The sequence below is a fragment of the Nyctereutes procyonoides genome, unplaced genomic scaffold, assembly GCF_905146905.1.
Source record: "Nyctereutes procyonoides isolate TBG_1078 unplaced genomic scaffold, NYPRO_anot_genome, whole genome shotgun sequence".
NCBI classification, from domain to species: domain Eukaryota; kingdom Metazoa; phylum Chordata; class Mammalia; order Carnivora; family Canidae; genus Nyctereutes; species Nyctereutes procyonoides.
In genome coordinates this window covers 999890-1022338 of record NW_026575120.1, presented here as the reverse complement: position 1 = coordinate 1022338, position 22449 = coordinate 999890, and the positions used below count along the sequence as shown (strand labels likewise).

The following is a 22449-nucleotide window of genomic DNA, read 5'->3' as shown; positions in this document are numbered from 1 at the left end:
GATTACTTAAGGATTTTTGTATACCTTTTTACTGAACATTAAAATTATCTGATATCTGGAGAAGTGTTGTTGACTTATTCCTGATTTTAATTTTCTCAAGGTCCACCTGGAAACTCAGCTAAGCATTATTCTAGTTTTGGGTGTTACATCCAAAAGCAAGATTCTGAGTAACAGATTATATATTTGTATTTACTACAAACAAATGCCTTTTAAGCTTTGTAATTCTGGGATTACAGGGAATTCAGGATGCAATATTCAGAAAATGTAAGCCATTTAATTAAAACAAATATATCTTAGAGTACATTTGATAGAAGCATTAAGTTTGTCAAGAATAATAAATGGTAACTTGAAAGCAGAAAAGTGATAAATACAGTTTCATTTTTTTAATGCAATACAGAAATCTGATTTGTAAGCAAGAATATCTAAATGTTTTTTTCAAGAGTTACTAAGAAGTAATTAAGCACTTTAAACACTTTAACCATTTTCAACCTTTTTATGTTAGATTCATCCATTGACATAAGTTTAAAGTTAGTAAATAGTATAATTTTCCTTTCTTTGCCAATATATCTAGCAGCATTAATGGGAATTTTGCATGGGTTTCTACGGAGGCATTGTGAAACAAATCAAAGTTAATTGTGTTGCTTCTTTTGCTGTGATTTTATAATAATTTAGTCTTATTTAAAACAATACTTAGCATTTCTTTAAATAAGTTCCTTATTAATATTGCTTATTGTTATAAGAATAATATTTTACTTGATAAATATAAAGTAATATTTGAAATATAGCATTACTAATATTGTTTTTCTTCTAGGTGTGATTTCTTACACAGAATATCTTTTTCTTTTATGTATTTTAACAAGTAAGTGTACTCATTAAATCTACTTTTGGATAGTTTTCTTTTTAAATGAGAATCTTGCAAAATAAATCTTAGATTCTCTTACTATTGAAAATCACCTTGGGTTTATCCATGTTTATTTTGCAAAACTCATGTGTAAATGTTAGCAGCAAATGTTAATCATAACACTATTAAGAGTCGAAAACATAAATGTTTTTATGGTGTATTTATGCTCATAAATTATAAGCTTTATATCATATATCAGTTCTTGTGGTTTAATCTACATGAAAGTCATATAGGGATTTGTAAATTTCCTAGTACACTCATTGAAATCACATATTTCTTAAGACTAGCGTGAAAGAATGAGTCTTCTAACTAGCGAGTGTATCAGAATACCCATCTTACATCCTAAAACAGCTTTGTAATTCTCTGCCTTTTGTACGCAGCAATTTTTATGAAATATATGAAGGGCTTACTAATGTTTTCAGTTAAATTTCATTGCATTTAATGCAGGAACTTACTTGCTACTGTTGACTGTGAGGCAGCCACCTGGCTTTTCTTTTCCTTGAATTCTCACCTCAGGAATTTGTCCTTTCTGCTCCCCCTGCCATCAGTGCTTTTTCCTCAAGAGCCTCATGATAATAAACATTATTCAGGTTTCCTTTGAATGTGAAATAGGGACCTATTTTGACAGTCCTCCCTAAAATGGCTCCCTCTCTTACCTCTCCCTTTTTTATCCCTTTACCCTGCTTAATTTTCCTCATAGCATTTAAAACTATTTGAAAATATTTGTTTTTTTGGTTTTCATGTTCTTGTCTATCTCCCCATACTTGAATGCAAAGTCCATGATGGCAAAGATTGTCTCCTTTTTGTCCATCTCTGTATCAATAACAGTGTCTAGCACATGGTAGCCTCTCAAAAACCAGTTGGTAAATGAGTGAAAAAAAGAATAAATGGAAGAATATCACTAGAGGGATTTCTGTTTGTGGGGATTTGTGGAGATGTATGAAAATACAAATTATCAGTGAAACTCTGTCATTAGAAACAAGTCCTAAAATTCCTTGTACTTCTAGGATTAGTAAATTAAGAGCCATTGTGTTATTCTGAATTTAGTAATAATTGTTATGTTGGAGTTCTATTATGGGAAGTTTGGGGAATGTACATTGTGCATATGTATTTCAAAAATTATCATCCTTTATTTTTTTCTTGTATTTTTTTTTCTCCTGGACTCAAAATGAAATTAAAATGTTGGTGCTGAAGAACAAGAAGCATTGGTGCAGGTGGTAATAGCACTATCTGAGGTTGTTCCAGACTAGAAGACACTATGATTCAAGGATAGTCAATGAGGAATATGCCTTGAAAATTAGAAGAGTGCCAGGGAGTGTCTCAGAGACTTGTTAAAAAATTAATGTTATTAGCTATAGAACAACTTTGGTTTATAAAACTCTAAGTTTGAAATACCTAAAGCAGCAGAGTGACTGGCAAGAATATAACAGAACTGGTTAGGAAAACCATTTGTTGAGATGCTACAGGGTCTGGTTAAGAGTGCTGGAAAAAATACATGACGGTTTTGCTTATATGTAAAGGTTGGGATCTTTGAATGCAGTGAATCTTCCTTTGGAGTTCAGGACCCATTTGAGAAACTTCTGGGAATTTGAACCAAAAAATTGTAATGTCTTTTAGAGTAGAACCAACAGAAATGTGAAAACAGAGCGGGTAGGGAGTGGGCTAGAGAATCCACCTTACCTGTCTATGGTTCTTTCTTCTTTGCTTTTTATTGTTTTAACTTCATTTTCCCTTCCAAACAGTGCTTGTAAGGACTTCTTTTCATTGTATATTTTAAAGACCATTTTAAAGCTTAAAACTGGGTTATCAGAGGTGATGAAATGTTTTCTTTCTTAACTGAATGCTAATGAAAAAAAGTTCAGTTACTAAACTATATACAAGAAATGAGCTTGCATATAAGACTGGCTTCTGTTTCCATTATTTTCAGAGACAGTTATTACCGGTTAAGAAAGTAGGATTACATGCTTCTCTTTTGCTAGCTTCAAGATTTTATGACAGGTAATACCAAATGTATCTGTGGGACGCCCCTTTTAAAAACTTTTTGCCAGTCATCTCCAAAGAAAGGGTCAGAAGGGCACTTAGGTGGATCAGTCCCCCTTAAGCTACTGACTCTTGGTTTTTGGCTCAGGTCATAATCTCTGGGTCTTGAGATTGACCCCTGCATCAGGCTCTGCCTCAGCACAGATTCTGCTTGAAATTCTCTCTCCCCCCCCTCCTGTGCCCCTCCCCACCTCATGCATGCATATGCACATGGGTGTATGTGTGTGTGTGTGTGTGTGTGTGTATGCACTATCTACCTCTTTCTAAAATAAATGAATGGATGAATTCTTTAAGAAAAACAAGGGTCAGATGTTTCTCAAAGGCATGTGCACTGAGCTCTTCTTTGAAGGACATGTTCAAAGTTTCTTCTGTTCAGATTTTCTTCTTTATGCTTTAGAAGGGATAAAGGGATTGACCCTCATTATAAGGTTCATAAAATTAAAGCAGTCCTTAGTGTGTAAAAGTATGTCTTTCTCAGAAAAGCAATTGTTCCTTGTATTTTGGGGGAATTGAGAATTATTCAAGCCTTTTTTATGTTTCTGTTTCTGAAGCTTCTAGAAGTTTAAACTCAAATATGTAATCTCTTATGCTTGACATTTATTTTCATAGGTCATTTCCATTCTGATTTTCCTAAGAATCAGGACTGGACCATTGTGTCATATTTTTATTCTTTTGTTCTAAGTGTTGAACATAAGTGATGATTTGATATTTCCCTTTTAAACTGACAAACTTGGGTAACAAAAAGAAGTATTTATTTTTAGAAGTAAGGTAGTTAAATATTACTGTCTGTGCTCTGCAGCAGGTATCACACGAATGCTTTCAAAGTGTATTATCAATTTTGTTACTAAGTATGCTAATAAATGAAGCAGAAATATATATATATGTGTATATATATATATATATATATAGAGAGAGAGAGAGAGAGAGAGAGCAGCGCGCGAGAGAGAGTGCTTTTATTATATTTAACTATTAGTAACCTACTGCTTTTAATCTCTTGGTTAAAGAAAGTATTTTTGTACAATTAACTCTTTACAATTGTACTTTAAATTTTTTTATTTATTTATGATAGTCACACAGAGAGAGAGAGAGAGAGGCAGAGACATAGGCAGAGGGAGAAGCAGGCTCCATGCACCGGGAGCCCGACGTGGGTTTTGATCCTGGGTCTCCAGGATCGCGCCCTAGGCCAAAGGCAGGCGCTAAACCACTGCACCACCCAGGGATCCCTACAACTGTACTTTAAAAACATTTTTCCAGGGACGCCTGGATGGCTCAGCGGTTGAGCATCTGCCTTTGGCTCAGAGCATGATCCCAGGATCTGGGATCGAGTCCCACATCGGCCTCCCTGCATGGAGCCTGCTTCTCTCTCTGCCTATGTCTCTGCCTCTCTCTCTCTGTGTCTCTCATGAATAAATAAATAAAATCTTAAAAAAAATTTCCATTTCACAAGTACTTTTCTATTCTTTCTGGCAGAGCCACATGCAGGTTTTAGAATAGCTTTCAACATGTTTGACACTGATGGCAATGAGATGGTGGATAAAAAGGAGTTTTTGGTGGTATGTATATTAAATGCTGCATTTCATCAATAGTTAAATATTGCTTATTTATATTCTTATGTTTTTGCATCATTTGGAATAATGTTGTAGAAGGAAGAGTGAAAAATTTATGCTTTCACCTTAAAGAAGTATAGTATTGTGTACTTTAAATAATTTTATATTATAAAAATATAAATTGTACCCATTATATAAAGATGATTATACTTGTTTACATGTTTTCTGAACATTTGAAATGAGTCAGATACTTTCCATTGGGTGGATACAGGCCATTCAGAGAGGTGGTATATGCTCAGTTAGACTCAAACCCCATCGTATCAGCCCCCAGCCACAGCTCTGCCACAGAACTTCCTTTCTTCCTCATAATAGGATTTGTGATTTTTCTTTCTGCTTTTCTCTTCCACTCATGACTGCCTTACATTCCAGTCTTGTCACCATTTTGCTATTCCCTTCTCTTATCTTTGAACAGGGGTGATCTAAAGTGAGGAGAAATAAGATGGTTCTTAGCTATCTACCTATCTACCTTCAGTCTTTCTTACCTGATGGATTCAGCATTGGTACTTGTTTGGCAACATCATCTCACTGCTCACAGCTCACTCATCTTGCCACTCCCCCTTCCAGAATTTTTCTATTCCTTTTACCCATGGAACAAGCATCTGCTTGTGTGACAAAATGCCTATTCTATTTTTTCTCCGAAGAAGAGATCCTTACAGCAACAAGTCCTACCCTTAGCATTTATGTTCAACTCTGTTTTTACCTGTATTTCCTAATAAAGAGAAAAGGGAAAGATAGTAAATAAATAGCCATTTTATTTATTATTTTCCTTTGTAACAAGCCATTAAAAAATCCCTCAAAAAAAACCTCTTAAACAGCTTACTATTTTCCTCAGAGGCTGGAATGTGGAAGAGAAACTATGAAATCATGGTTTTCTGTGGTAGGAAAGGAAAAAGATCAAAATCTTTGTCATAGCTAATCAGTAGCCATTCAAAAGGAAGCCAGCAGATTAATTACTGGGATCTCTCAAATGGCTTGCTCTAATACCCATGTAGCCCTTGCCTGAGGACAGTACCTAAGCCACACAATTAGACATAGAGCCATGAAGGGCCCTTCATTTGAGTGCTTTTCAGGATGGTGGGGAGGTGAGAGTTTCCAGTTTCACTGCAAAATAGACATATGTTCCTAACATGCTAAAATACACAGATTTAACTTAATATAGTTTTGTTATAATAGCATAAAACTTTAGGTCTTTCAAAATGGGCCTAGTAATCTAAATGATTTTTAATAAATTTTCTGTGGCAACACTGCCAAGTTCTACCCCATCGACTAACAGAGTAACTTTTAGAACTCAGTCTGCTGAAAGATGCCTGTATAGACGCCATTTGGAATATTGTCTGTTTGTGGAGATAGGAGGTAAAAACATTCATAGAGAACTTCTGTTTCCCCTTTATACTCTTATAAAAAGCTGCAGTGTACTCTTTGGAGTGGCTATACTGCTGCCTTTGTAAGTCATTTTTTTGTTTGCTTGTTTGTTTGTTTTATTTGTAAACAGCAAAGAATTCCTTGAAAGCAGGGGGTAGAGTTGAGCTTACTTCCTCATAGAGGTCTAAAATCTATGATTCTCTTGCCTATTTATAAAATGTTTATTAATAACCTTTGCTATAAAAACTCTTTTCACGAAGAAAAAGTATGAAAATAAATATATTTGTTAATAATTTTTATTTTGTACTGTATTTGTGTCATTACTGTCTTGGGAGATATTACATTTTATTTGACTTTCAAGTATTGCCATACAAAATGAAACGAGTTAAAAATACCTATTCAGGGGATCCCTGGGTGGCGCAGCGGTTTGGCGCCTGCCTTTGGCCCAGGGCGCGATCCTGGAGACCCGGGATCGAATCCCACATCGGGCTCCCGGTGCATGGAGCCTGCTTCTCCCTCTGCCTGTGTCTCTGCCTCTCTCTCTCTGTGACTATCATAAATAAATAAATTAAAAAAAGAAAAACCTATTCAAGTTACACAGCCAAGAACAGCAACCTCACCAGAAAGCTGTGATAGAGGATTAGGCTTCCATATGTAAAATAGGATTTTTTTTAAAGATTTTATTTATTTATTCATGAGAGACAGAGACAGAGAGAGAGAGAGAGGCAAAGACACAGGCAGAGGGAGAAGCAGTCTCCATGCAGGGAGCCTGACATGGGACTCTATCCCGGGTCTCCAGGATCATGCCCTGGGCTGAAGGCGGCGCTAAACCCCTGAGCCACCCAGGCTGCCCATAAAATAGGATTTTAAAGAGGAAATAATACCATTGATAATATAGCTGACATGTCTTGAGTGGTTACTATGTGACAGGCAATGTGCCTGAGTAACTATCTGTAATATTTACTCTGCACAACATTCTTACAAGATTTGTGATTATGCCTCAGTAATAATGAAGAAAACAGATATTCTTCTGAAGTAAGGAATTATCTCCATGTTCCCAAAATGGAAAACAATCCCTTGAATAATTAGAGTAACTTACTTAGGGGGTTATACGCAGAGCGCATGCTTCCACCACAATGTACAGTTACCTGAAAGGGACTTTAGAGGGCATCCTCATTTCATATATGAGTACATTGGAGCCTCGTAAGGCATGAATGACCTGTCCACCATCATAAAATTAGCATGTGACAGAAGATGGGCTCAAACCTAGAGTCCCTGAATTCTATTCCAGTGTTCTTTATACCCCAGTAGTCTTCATCTCTTATTTGTGTTACAGATTCCCTGTCTTTATGTCTTAGAGATAAAGCTATAATTGTGTACATTTAACTGAACCATAGGCTGCCAGTTGCAAAGGGTGTGTTTTCTTTTTCTCAGGAAAAAAAATTGGTATCAGAAAATGTATCTATAGTAGTTTTAATGTGCTTGGTAGATGAAGCTAATTCTTTTAGAATATATACATAGCAGAGAGGTAAGTAGGTACCAAGAAACTCGCTGGATATTTTATTTGTGATCACTTTCTTTTTCAGCTTCAAGAGATATTCAGGAAAAAAAATGAGAAGAGAGAAACAAAAGGAGATGAAGAAAAACGTGCAATGCTGGTAAGAATAATTTATAGTAGTTTAAGGTGGGTTTTCTAGCTGAGAATTATTTTATTCTTGTTGGGAAAGAATATTTAAAGTCTGTAACTTTGGTGCTGTCCCTTTCAGGAAAACTTCCTAAAGTTCTTACATAGAAAAATTGCTTCAGATTTATATGCATCTGTATCAATATTATATCAAATATTGATATTAAACATCTGTGTCTGTAATCACACTCATTATATCATTTTCATCCATATTGTTGTTAACCATGAGATTTGAAGGGTATATCATATAATAGATTAATACAGATCATTATGCATGAAAAAATTTAAAGGTGAATTGCAAAGATTTAATTATGTATGTGAGTGAATTTAGTGGCACTATAGCCATATGAATGTCGAAGCAAAAACAAGGAAATAGTGTTTCTTTGAATTCTTAGAAATACAGGCTCTTCACGGATGAGTAATGTTTTCAACTTATTCTGAAGGTAGAGTTAAGCAACATTTCCCACCATTTTCCTACCAGTTTTCTCTTTGTCCCATATAGTTCAGCCTGATAGTATCCTAGGTTCACATAATAAAAATAACAAACAGGTACTGAGATCTTACTATCAGGGACTGTAGTAGATGATTTGCATGCATTTAACTTGCCAAAAATTCTGTTATTATCTGTAATTATGGAAAAGCCAAGATTGGAGTCTAACCTGGGCAATTCCCAAACTGTACTTTTACCCATTATAACATATTTTTCATCTGGTACTTACTTAGATAGCAGAAATACAGTTTTGTTGAGATGTAAATGATAACTGTTTCCTTTGCAAACTAGTGGCTCTGTACAGTTTAGTTGGTCTACTTGGAATTCAAATAATTAACTTCAGAGAGTTGCAACATTTTTTATTATTTTCATTGTTGTAAGGATATGTAATAAGTTTTTTAAAAACATGGATTATCTGTAGCAAATGGTGCCATATTCAATCCTAATAGATTAAGTGTGTATTTATATTTATATTAATAAAATCAGATGATCAGGATGTGAAATACCTATTTTTCATAGGATTTTTGTCTGTGATATAGTTATCAATATTTGTTAAGCCACCCCCAATATTCTAATTGACAAAGCTTATAGAAGACACTCAAAAAATCAAAGAGCTGCTTATAATGTTAGCCAAGGATTAAAAGGAGCATTTCAAGTTCTCTAATTCAGGTCTCATGGTTTTCAAATTATAATCAATAAATCCCAAAGGAATTAACCCCATAATGCCATTTTTTAGAGTATTAGCAAACAACAATGGAGAATTAAATACCTTCAGAAATTTTGTTTTCTGTAGATAACATACTGAACGAGTAAGCAATTATTTTAATTTTGATAGATTAAATATACTTAACTGGATAAACAAGTTGTTAATAAAACATGAACTATGTTAATTAATCTTTTGATATACCTCAGTGATAGAATAGATTATATTTCAGTGGTAGATAGAAATTTAATTTTTGTAATTTAAGCATAATTGAAACACAATTTTTACATTAGTTTCAGAATATTTATTTGTTTATTTATGCTACTTCCAAAAAGGAGTTATGGATCTTTCAGGAAAAACACAATACTGTTCTAATCTTTAACATTTACTAATATATACATAAATCAAGTAACAAAGGGAGAGAGGAAAAGGAGAAATGATAGCAGACAACCCATGTTGGGAAAAGTTACAGTGTCAGCACAAAGCTGGTCTCTGAGCTTTAGGTAAAGTTAATGCTGATTTAATGCAAATAGTTCATAATAGTGATACAATAAAACCTCGCTAACTTGGATTAATTAGGGAAAGTCTATCTGAATTATGAAATTTAAATTATATTAGCATACCCTAAATTGTATAATTTTATATGTATATAGGTCAGTGAAGCATTCTCTAGTAAATATACGGAGGAGACTTTTTTTTTTTTTTTTTTTTTTTATGATAGTCACAGAGAGAGAGAGGCAGAGACACAGGCAGAGGGAGAAGCAGGCTCCATGCACCTGGAGCCCGATGTGGGATTCGATCCCGGGTCTCCAGGATCGCGCCCTGGGCCAAAGGCAGGCGCCAAACCGCTGCGCCACCCAGGGATCCCCAGGAGACTTGTTTTAAAAAACAAAAATAATTTATAAGTAATATACTGTATAATTTGCTTATATGTAAAGAAATGCTTCCTAGAGACATTGATCTGCACAGGTTCTCATAGTGTTTATCGTACAGTTTAATTAGTGCACCTGAAATTTGTTTACATAATTTAGCTATTAAAACAATTACTTAAAACAATTCAGAAATAATTTTTAGTACAGCCTCTGAACTAAACAAACAACATTCTAAGACAGTACAACTCTCTACAAATATTTTTATTATGTTTAACAACATTGATAATTAGAGGTAACTTATTGTTGATTATTGCCACATTTTAAATAATGCAAATCTGAACTGATGAGATTTTTGAGTTTTTAAACAGTTGATATTTGGCTTATAGTGAAAATATATAGATTCCATTAGGGAGACAGTGTAGCACAGGCTCAGGAGCCAGATTTTCAAAGTCTGAATGTTAGCTCTGTCATTCATTATCTGGGTGACCTTGAACAGGTCCTAACCTGCCTGTGCCTCAGTTTCTTCATTTGTGCAATGGGGATAATAGTAGTAATGACCACATGTGATCGTTACAGGGATTAAATGAGCTAAAACATGTAGCCACTTACCAGTATATGCTTCAGAAGGAAAGAAGGCAACATAACATTTCTGAGACACTCTGTGCTATATCCATTATAAATGTTACTCCCATGTAGTCCTCATTACATTTCTGCCAGGTAAGTATCATACCTGTTTTGCAGATGAGAAAGCCATCTTAGAGAAGTTCATTAACTTGCCTAAGATCACAGCACTAAAAATAGAACAAGATTCCACTGCAGATCTCTCATACCATTTCCACTGCCATGCTGCTACATCTAGATTTTTCCCCTAACCCGTATAGAATTGCTGAAGCATGTCTAAATGGAACTGTGTACTTCAGAGGAATGTTTTACTCAAAGCAATAGTTCTATCAGAAAGTTAAAATGAAAATGGTTGAAATGAGCACAAATTCATTTAATATTTAATTATATGAGATTTGAAAACTTTGCTACTCATCTTTAACATTTATCCCACTTGTGTGTGTGCTCTATATAGAATGTAGCATAATGATTTGCCCTTCCTAATTGATTATTTTGTCGTCTTTTTCTTTTTTCTTTTGCTATACTTGGGTTCATTCTGAAATGTGACACTTCATTTGGCCCTTTGTGCTCTATGTCAGCGTCTTCAACTTTATGGATACCATTCTCCTACTAATAGTGTATGTACAATACTTTAAATGTTCTTTATGTAAATAGCCCTCACCTGTTATACTTATAATGCTATTTCTTTATATACAGCTATATCTGCTATTGAGAATGTTTAGGAATTTATTGAATATGATAAGGTGCAGCCAAGCCAAAATTTTTATTTCCTTCCTAGACTTATGAGAAGAATAAGATTTACAGAGCAATTGTGTATTTTTAACTTTAGATTAAAATAAGGAAAAGCTGAGTGAACAACAGCTAGAAGCTCTGGTAAAATAATCAAAATTTTATATTTTTCAGCAGTTTTTGAAGAGTTAAGTACAAATTATGGAGCAGATTCTCAGGCTATGCTCCTGCAGAACACAGGTATTTTAAGATCTAGATCTTTCCATCAGATATAGTCTTTTCTCAATTCTAATAAAGAGAATATTAATAGATAGACTTTTCTTAGTCATCAGTATTTCTGCAAAATTTTTCTAAAATTTTTGATTCCTGGATACTGCCTGTGGTATATACAGAAGTCTGGTATGATACCTGATATGTTTAATATATCAGTGTATCATGTTATTTCGCAAAGAGGATTATGATTTTCAGACTCTTCTTTTCTTGAAAAAGTTGAGAGTTCCTGCAAATGATCTTCCAGATATACTTATGCTAAGGTTTCTTCTTCTTTCCTTCTTCCTGGAAAGTCAGAGCTTGTTGGTTAGCCCAGCTACTAAACAACTGAGAATAGGCCATAGCCCCTTTTGTATGTAAATGTGCACAGTTCATTTAATTTCCCCAGGATCCTTAAGTCACTTAGAAGGATCTTTCAAATTATAGAAACTCCCTCTGAGAGAAGCCCTTGAATTCAGGTTTACTGACTCAGTGTCCTGCCGAAAGTGTTATAGTATCCAACTCTACAAGCAGGTATGCTGTCTCCTATGTTAGAGTTAATCAAAATTCCAAACAATAAAATTAACTCTGTCCTAGATTTGAACATACATTGGAGAATGATTCAGCAAAAAATAAACCCAAGTTATCTTGCTTCAGTCACAAGGAATGGACCTAGAACACGTTGGAGAATAAGCCAAGTCCATGAGACCCTTATGACTGAAACATAATTGATACCTTACAATTACTTTGAACTTATACAGCAGAATTCATTACTGTTTTCCATTAGATAAAGTCTGCCATTTTCTTAAAGATTTTAATGTTCCTCTATTAATCATTACAAAAATTTGTAAGAATGTATAAAATGAAAATCTGATTATAATGCCATATGCCCTCTAACACTTAATAAATGTTAATAATACTTGTGAGTTTATTACTTAATCTTCTAATTTCGTGTGTCATTGCATGACCCATTTTTCCAACTGGCATTTTATATTTTTCCTTTAAATGCAAATAATTTTCATATAGATGATTATGCAGTTATTAAACATATACATTCCAGAGTATTATTGTTAAAAGGAAACAGGTACTAACATAGCTCTAGTTTAATTTACATATACAAATTGCAGTCACTCAGACAGTAAGAGAATAATATTAAGCAGATTTAAATTGCCTATTTCAATTATATTGTTTGCTTATTTAATAGGAAAGTAAATATATGATTTTACATTTTATTGTGGTAATGTTTGTTTATTTTTATTTTTTAACTGAAGACATCATTTTTCCATCTAAGAATATAAAACACATATTTTAAGGAGATATAACCTGATGTCATTTTAAATGACACCATCTTATTATTAAATGGATTACATGACTTTTCAACTCCCTTAGGGTTTACTTGGTTATATATACTGACTTGTTTTTTCCTCTAATAGAATGATTTTTTGTTCAGAAGGAGATGATTATTAAAAAAAAAAAATTAAAAATGGAAGCACCAAGGGAAACTTGTTTAAAATTAGAAAAAAATTCAGTTGGCCCCAAAATTTATATGAAATACCATGATATCCATATTGCACAAATATATTAGTACAATGTTACATATTAACTGGTAGTTATGTGCTGGTTTCCAAAATTGTAGATCAACTGTAGTGTCAAAGTATCCAATGCGAGTACAGATCCTAGAGCTGAATATAACCTAAGATTCTACTGTTAGGAAGAAGTTCCTAGTTTCTAGTTCTTTCCTGAAGTTCATTCAGGAAAGGTAGGGACCCTCCTGACTTTGACTATAGAGAGGTTCTGTGGCCTTTGCAATAGCCTGTTAGAAAATTTAATCACTCTTACAGGAGCTTCTGCCTGTATTATGTCAAATTATTTCTTGGTAGAGTGTAAGGTTGAACATTCTCCTTCATATCTATGAAGATAGTTAGTTACCTTATAGCCTTTTCTGTTGCAAACAACCGTGATTCTTCCCATATTTCTCATATTCAACTTTTGATTATCTTGCCACAGCAATGAAAATAAGTATAAAAAATTCAAAAGAATAAATAGTGCAGAGTCAAGTATATTTTACTTTGAAATGCCCTATATGATTTCTTTAAGTTTTTTAAAGATTATTCTAATTACCGTAATTCTGTTGTAATCAGAAAACATGCCAATTTTTATACAGTTTTCAACATGTGTTGAGACATGTTTTATGGACTAAGACAATGTCTGTGTTTGAAAAGAATGTGTATTCTCCAACTGGGGGTATAGGGTTATATTGTTAAGACCAAACATGTTAATACAGGTTTTAAACCTGTATCATTAATGTTTTTGTCAGCTTGATCTGTTAATTAGTATGTTAAAGTATACATTACAGTGATAGACTTGTTAATTTCTACTTAAAATTTTGTTATTTTAAATTTTTTATATATTTTGAAGTGTTGTTATTGCCTAATATAAGAAGACAGATCTCTAGAAATGTTTTTTTTGCCTAAAAATCAATATAGTTGTCAAAATAAATATATCAACTTTATTTTTATTAATATTTTGTAATTTCTATTTTATTTTTTCTCTAATAATGATGAAACTTTCTCTTATTTTTAAAATACACTTTTTAGTTAAGAAATTTACTGCAAACAAAATATAAATATAAACTAAAGAATAATAAAAAACCCTCATATATATCAATAAATAAAACATTGGCATGTCCCCAAATGCCCCTTCATAGGTCTTTCTAGTCATAATCCCTCCTTCTCCTCCAAAAGATAACCACAATCATTACTTTTATATAAATCACTTTTTTGCTTTGCTTTGGGGTTTTACCACCTACTTAATGCATCCTCCACAATATTAGTTTTACCCATTTTTGTGCTTCATACAAATGGAATAATATTATATGAATTTTTCTGTTCTTGCTTCTTTGACACAACCATCAGGATTGTCAGTTTCATATGCACTGTTGTATCAAATCCTAGTTCACTTAATTTTTTTACTGTAACAACAGTTCTCAAGCATTCTGTTCTCTGGATCCCTTTACATTCTTGAAAAGTATAGAGGACCCAAAAGAGTTTTTATGTTGGTTGCATCTATATTTATCACATTAGAAATTAAAAGAGAAATTTAAAAGTATTTATTAATCTGTTTAGAAATAATAAATTCACAAGCTAGATATTTTTTATGAAAAATAAGTTTAAAAATGTAGTGAAGAAAATGGTATTTCACATTTTTTGCAAATCTCTATAATGTCTGGTTTAATAGAAGAGAGCTGTTTCTCATAGATGTTTCTGCATTCAGCCTGTTGCAACCTGTTATTTTGGCAACAAATACTATCAATTGTTGGCCTGAAGTGACAGGCTCACTTGGTTCATTTTCACAAAAATGCCTGTCAGCTACCAAAGTCTGAATAACTACAGTTTCTCTAGCCGTTGTTCTTGCAAGTAAAAATGACAGTTCATGAAATAAATGACTAGTTCATCCTGCAAAACAAACCTTTGCACTAATGTTTTTTTCTCAAGACAACCATCATACTTCAGAAGACAGAAGTGCTTTATGTATGTTTCTAGTTTTATCACAATAAATATGAAAAATATGTGTGCTCAAAGGTTAATTTTAAAAATTGTAAGTTTTATTCTTTAGCAAGTACATTCTTAAGTGTATTTCTTTGATGTGAGTATATGGAACTGAAGAATGTAATGATTTACATAGAATGTAATGATTTGTCTTTGATGCCATTGCTGTCACTGTACTAAGGCACCAGCAGTTTCACCCACCACACCAGCAATCAACACAGTACCAGAGGCAAATAATGTCTTTATGATACTTCTAAAAAGATATCTTTTATATTTTGCCCAACCTTTTCAGTTATTGTCAGTGAGAAGGTCAGTGCTGTTTACTATCCTGTCATTCATTAATAGAAGTCTGACCTATCTTTTCAGCCTCTCTCCTTATATCCAGATATGTCTTCTTTAAAGCATATAATCTGTGTATTTTATTGGTTCTTTTTTATATGGGATGATAATTTGTACTTTTTAATTTGACAAATCCAGTCAATTTACATTATTGTGACTATTGATTTATTTGGATTTATTTTAGCCATTGTGTATACTCTTCTTTCTTACCTTCTTTTGAATTAACTAAGATTTATTTTTACTCTTTTCATTTTCCTATTAGTTTAGAAGACACTCATTATATTTCTATTTCTTGTATAGTTATTCTTGAAATTTTAATACTAAGTATACTTAAAATAATGAAGTCTCTCACTAAATAGACTCTATTTCACCTCTTCCTTAAAAATAGTCTTACAGTGCTTTGATGTCTTTCATTCTCCTGGCAGGGATACTTGAGGTTATACAATATTTTTTTTTAAAATCTCAGAAACTAGATTTCTTAAATATATAGTATCAGTGTTAGTTTAGAATTACATATTTGCCATTTCTTAATCTCCTTTTTAATCTCATTCTCTCCTAATTTTTACAATATTAATCTCAGAACATATATCCTCAAGTGATGTTCTTTCTGGAAATACTTTATTTCGCCCTTATTTTTTCCCAGTTGTATTGAGATATAATTGACATATAATACTATATCAGTTTAAAGTGTACAACATAATTTGATATGTATATATATTAGAGAATGAGTACAACAGTAAGTTTAGTTGATCTCTGTCACTTCAGATAGTTACAAATTGTTTTTCTTCTGATGAACACTTTTAAGATCTACTCTCATAGCAACTTCCAATACATAGTACAATATCAACTGTAGTCACCAGGCTGTACCTTACATCTCCAGGACTTACTTATAACTAGAAGTTGGTATCTTTTAACCATCTTCATCCACTCCTCTACCCCTCAACCTGCTTCTAGCAACTACCAATCTGTTCTGTTTCTGTGAATTCATTTTTTATCTTTATTTATCTGTGCCCTTATTTGGGAAGATAATTTTACTAGATATTGTAGTTTGATATTTATTTTCAGCAAATTATATCATTCCAGTCTTCTGGCTTCTGTTATTGAAATTGAAAGGTAAGCTCTGAATCTAATTATTTTGTACTTAATCTTGTTTTTCTTTCTACCTACTTTTAAGATTCTGTTTCCTTTGGTATTCTACAATTTTATTACAGTGTATCTGTCTTTTGGCTTTTATTTATCATGAAATTTATCAGGCTTCTCAAGTATGGGTATTGTTTTCTTTCATTAAGTCTTGGAAATTCATTGCCAATATCTCTCTGGATATAGTTTTTTTTTACCATTTTATCTGTTACTACTTTCTGGAACTTTCATAGACATTCATGTTGTCTTCTATGTCTCTTAACTTTTCTTTAATAATTTGCCATATTTTTATCGTCACATTGCATTTTTGTATAACTTATTCATGTTACATTCGTGTTCACTAATTTTCTCTCTAGCTACATGTAATAAAATACTAAGCTTCAGTGGTTCCATCTTTAATGTCCAGAGGCTTTATTTAGTTCTTTTTCTGATCAGCCAACTAATTTTTGGTAGTTTGTTTTTACTAAAAAAATCCTTTCAAATACAGCTTCATATTCTTTAAGCTTATTAAACTTATTTTATATTCTATACCTAATAATTTCAGTATCTGAAGTTGGCAGGTCTTCTATTTTTGTTTGTTTCTGTTGGTTCTCACTTATGGTGGTTTATGCTCTTCTGTGTTTAGTAATTTTGTATTTTGAGCATGTATTTGTTGGAATGTGTCTGTGGAGACTCATTACGGACTGGGTTAAGGGTGTGTTTTTTTCCAGGAAGGGTGTGTGGTGTGTGTGTGTGTGTGTGGTGTGTGTGTGTTTCTGTGGAAAATTGCAGTTCTATGTAACTTGAAATTACAAGTCTCAGATTATAGTTTTCCAGGCCACAGGTGTCATAATGGCACAGATTATACAAATTTTTTTATTGTTTGTTTTTAATTTTTGTGTATGTGTTATTTGAGCATCACTAATAGTAAAGACAGTTTACTCTCTGGTTCTCTGGGCTTCTGTTTTGTTTTTGTTTTCCAAGCCTGCCCAATCTCTGAGTATAATCTTTCCCAGATACTAACTGTAAATTGGGTATTTACCTCTTCAGGGAGCCATTATTCTGCTTACCACAGTGATAATATTCCCTTCTTGAAATCAGTCTTCTTTTTTCCTAACTTTGTTTTCTCTTCCGTCTTTCCTGTCTCTCTTTTATTTCCTTTCTTCCTTCTTTCCTTCTGTTTTAGTCAATTCATGTTTTTATAATAAAAATACCATAAACTGAGTGGTTTATAAAGAACAAACATTTCTCGGGATCCCTGGGTGGCGCAGCGGTTTAGCGCCTGCCTTTGGCCCAGGGCGTGATCCCGGAGACCCGGGATCGAATCCCACATCGGGCTCCCGGTGCATGGAGCCTGCTTCTCCCTCTGCCTGTGTCTCTGCCTCTCTCTCTCTCTCTCTCTCTCTCTCTCTCTCTCTGCGACTATCATAAATAAATAAAAATAAAAATAAATAGTTCTTAAAGAACAAACATTTCTCATTGTTTTGGAAGGTGGGAAGTCCAAGATCGTGGAACTGGCAGATGCAGTGTGGTGTGTGATAAGGATCTACTTCCTGGCTCATAACTGGCACTTTTTCCCTATGTCCTTATGTGGTGGAAGAAGATAAGGGAACTCCCTTGGGCTTCTATAGGCACTAATCCCATTCATGAAGGCTCTGCCCCACCCCACCTTGACCTGATAATCCCCTCCCAAAGGCTCCACCTGTTAATACTATCACCTTGGGGCTTAGGATTTCAACCTAGGAACTTTTCAGATCATACCTCCTTCTTTCCTTCTATCATTAATGTCATCATTAATTTCCTTCTATCATTAATGTCTTCAGTAGAATTCCTACTTTAGCTCAGCCAAAAAGAAATAGAGAATTCTTGACCAAAACTCTACTAATAACAGACTCTAAACCTAGGCAAAAAATGTGTCACACTTACAGAATACAGTACATTTGGGACATCATTTTGCCTGTGCCATTCATTTTGAAGTTCTTCTGAACTATCTATGTCTTCTTTTACTTTTACCTCTTTTAATAAAAGTCTACAACTGACTTAACATTCTAGTAAGGAAGCCTAAAGTTCATGTAGTAATCAAAGACCCTGAGAAGAAGACTTAAGGAACTCTTTGCAAATTTTCCCATATTTACATATCAGAGCATCATAATGTCTATTACATAACCATCACAATGCTCAGTTAGTTATATTTGGGCATCTCCCCTCTCAGTCTCTCCTTAGTCTGTAGGCAGATACTTTGGTTTTGTATCTGCTTTGCATTTCTTGCTATAAAATCTATTCTGATTGTCATTGCTACTTTAAGCTTATTTTAAATACTATATTTTTCTGATATTGAGCTTTTCCACTAGTTTTGCATGTTCTGAAAATTTACTCTCATCAGCTAAATCATTAAAAAATTAAATACTGGCTCCTGAACAGACACATTTATAGGAATCTATGACTATGCCAAGAAAATCACTGATACATGAGCTTTTTTCCCCTTAATACAAGAAATGACAATAGTTGCTGTGAGAATATTATTCCTTTTCTCAGAAACTCTCATCTAAAAGAGTATGGATAAAAAACCATATATCAGCAGTTACAGCAATTCAGTTATATATTCTATTATAATTTAATCTTTGGACCTAAATATTGAGTGTGAAAGCTTTCGACACAAGGGACTATTAAGCTGTTATGTTCTAAATAAGATTTTTTTAATTGAAAAAAGTAAATAAACATTCTTAAAATATTTTAAAACAGAAAACATCTTAATCTCACCATTCAGAGATAATCATTATGTTCAAATATATTTACTTCTTTTCTATGCTCAGAAAGTATATTTTTTTCTATAGAGATCCATATCAATATAGTTTGTCAAACTACTTTTACCCCTTAATATTTTGTAAACATCCTTCTGATGTCATCCATGTTGGTGTGTGTGCATATGGAAGTGTGTGTGTGAGTGGTGATGGTGACCAGGGTTGGAAGAAGGAAGGAGGCATTACTTTACAAAGTGAATCAGTTATTCCTGTTAACCTCCAAATAATAGTGTGGTCAGATAGGTTTTTGTAGTCTGATAGGTTTAACAACCCCTTTATCATATACTAACCTTTTCAGTTACAATAAAAAATGTATCCACATTGAAAAATATTGAGATAATATTTTCAGAATATTCAATCTAGCTAACATTTATTGAGGTTCTACCATATATATTTATATAAAGAGATGAACTTTGTTCTGAATTCAGCTAATTTTACTTTGCTTATAACTCTTAGTTAAAATTTGTTTTGTTACTAGAGGGTGTGAAGAGTAGATTCTCTGACATATTGCTGCATTTACACTGATTGTAATAAATATGTCTACATTTATCTAAGTGGTTCCTGCAAAATAATACTTTATTATTAAGATTTTATTAAAATATGGGCAGTAGGCAGTGTTTTTCTAATTAATAATAATGAATTAAAGCTTATAGTTTTTTGAAATAACTCCTGAACACATTATAGTTTTGTTAGTGGCACCAGACTTAAAATAAACACACAAAAATAAAAGTTCTCTTCATCGTCAGACACTCACTCCTATGTACATCATGCAGCATTTTCTTCTCACAAGAACCAGAATACTAAGCCTGAGACCCTGTGAAATCTTCCCTGATAAATCCTGACAGAAACTGCATTTAATTATCTTTACAGAGACCCAAGTTATGCTTGTACTTCTACATTTTCATATGAAGATTAGACTGCACATCTTAATCATGATTTCACCTTCTTCAGATTAGCCAGTTCTGAGACAGAAGCTAGTGTTCTGTCCTTGTGATAGAGTAGAAAGTACCGTATCTACTCACAGTAGACAAACCTACCAAATTCCTGAGTAGCTTTGACTAGTTTAACCTAAACTGGCATATTTCTTTTTGACAAGTTTTAGATTGATTTGAATTTTGTTTCTCTACATGTGAATGTGGTCATTTTTATTCTTTGATGCATCAACATGATATATACTAGGCAATAATAATTGATTTTTAAATTAAGCATAATTTTTATAGGTTGCTACAAGATTACCACAATACTCTCAGAATGAATTTACTTCACATAAGGTGTGAATAAAGTTTTTGTTTCACACTTTCTTAGAAGTTACCCATGTTTCAGTAGACAGCATGGGGAGGGCTGAGGAATGTGATTCTTTTTGACAAAGCCACATTGTATGTCCAACTAGTGCTTATATACCATTACACCTTTGAAAATACCCTGGGTTTACCAGCAATGTAATATAATACTGTTGTGCGCAGCAAAAAACAAAACAGGTAAGCTAATGTGTTTTCTTTTCAAGGTTGGCTAGAAGAGACTTAAAGTGTATAAATTATCATTCTTTGTGACTATTCTTTAGATTTCAGATGTACTTCTTAAAACTTCTACAGGTACTTAAAACAGATGCTGAGGAACTTGTCTCCAGAAGCTATTGGGATACACTGAGACGTAATACAAGCCAAGCACTCTTTTCAGACCTCGCAGAGGTATAATTAAACCTCAACCAGGACCCTGTACTATTTGCCATTTTGTTAAACTAGTCTTCATTTCATTTTAGAGTTACAATGATGAAACCAAAAATAATTTTCTATTTTCCTTTTTCTACAGTAAAGCAATCATTTCTATATGTAAATGGTGTATTTGAATATGTCACCTGTGTGGGCAGGGGCTGCAAGATCACCTATAATAGTCTATGCTAAGTCAACTTGCTTGTTGTAGAAAATGTGACTTTCCAACTTAATTAAAAATAAATATTGTTATTTTTAACTTAAGGATCACTTTAGGAAATTTGAGAATACTGTTTTATAGTTTCACTGAATCTTTTAACCTTATAATTTTGCATTGTTTCATGAAGTGTTGAAACTTTTAACTTAGTAAAAGACAACTAATGCTTTAGAGTTATGGTAGATTCAAACATTTAATTTCCTAATATTAGTTGTGTGTAGCTTACCAAGAGTGAGTAAGGGAGGTATGGTAGGAGCAGTCAATCAAGGAAGGGAGGATTATTTTAACTTGACATTGTTTTGGGTTGCCAGTGCATAGAAAATTAAAAACAGACTGACTGTTATTCATTATTATTTTGGAATTCCATAGGCATGCACCTTATTGCTGCACTCAGGTGGACTACTTCCACCACTCACTCATCATGCCACTGTTACTAGGGATTTGTCATTTTGTTTTGGGTTTATTTGTTTTTTTAGGGATTTGTCATTTTAAAAGATGGACTATATGTCTTCTACATTAAACATGATTTCATATATCCTATTAAGAATTTATTAGAAATGACTATCAGTCTTACCACAAAGAACTTTTCAGTAAATACTAAGATATATTTTTCATTCTTTGCATCTTTAAAGCTGGCTTCTCCTTTCATTTTCTGAAGTTTAACTTTTAAAAATTATGCCTAAAAATATCTAGAGAAGTAAACTGGAACCAGGTGTGACTTCTCTTATCTGTATGTAGTGTTTCTCCAATTGGCATCTTTAGACTGGCACAGGTACTTGGAAATGTTAAAGTTGTCAGTTGTGCTCAATTTTTAAAATCCCAAAACAAATAAATAAAGCATTTTGCCCTTTCTCTAATTTACCCCTGATATGTCAATATGATGTAATTATGATCAGTAATTAACCTTTTAAAATCACCTTTTGGGTTTGAACCAGTTTCTTTAGGCATAAAGTGGTAATAGATGTTTCATGTAAGATATTTCAGAAGTACTTAATTCTATAATCATTTATGCAGGCACATACTAGTCAGTGCCTACAAATAAGAGCAAATAGGGACATTGGCCCTAGAGTCCTAGAAACAAACTGGGTCCTAGCTTCAAACTAACAGGCCTATCACTGCTCTCTCTCCCTCCTAGATTGTTCACCTTGGCCTCCAGCCTATCTGTAATCTAATTTAACTCTGCTTGAAATTCTCACAATTAGACACAATCCACTAATTCAATGTTGAATTTAATTCAAGTCTTGGGAGGTTTAATATCAGAAGCCTAGTCAGTTCTTACATACACTCAAAGATTATAAGGTAGGCATAAGACCTTTCAAAGATGTTTATCACTCTGTCAGAGGTATGCTGGAGCTGGCTTTTATGGCTCCTAGAGTTAATTCTGTACATGTCTTCCAACTCAACATCCGTAATATCCTATTGGTACTTGAAAGTGGCTATGATAGAAGTATTAATACC

The 22449-nt window shown here is 33.2% G+C and overlaps 1 protein-coding gene across 2 annotated transcripts in view; it reads left to right on the top strand.

Moving 5' to 3' along the window:
- Nucleotides 1-22449, top strand: part of MICU3 (mitochondrial calcium uptake family member 3) — a 95217-nt gene that overhangs the window by 53579 nt on the left and 19189 nt on the right. The window contains exons 5-9 of one of the 2 annotated variants that reach the window (XM_055335398.1): nt 812-859; nt 4412-4494; nt 7497-7568; nt 10859-10897; nt 20658-20753. In XM_055335398.1, the coding sequence (XP_055191373.1) occupies nt 812-859; nt 4412-4494; nt 7497-7568; nt 10859-10897; nt 20658-20753 (338 nt within the window). The remainder of the gene's footprint in view (nt 1-811; nt 860-4411; nt 4495-7496; nt 7569-10858; nt 10898-20657; nt 20754-22449) is intronic. The other variant, XM_055335399.1, reaches the window with a different exon arrangement.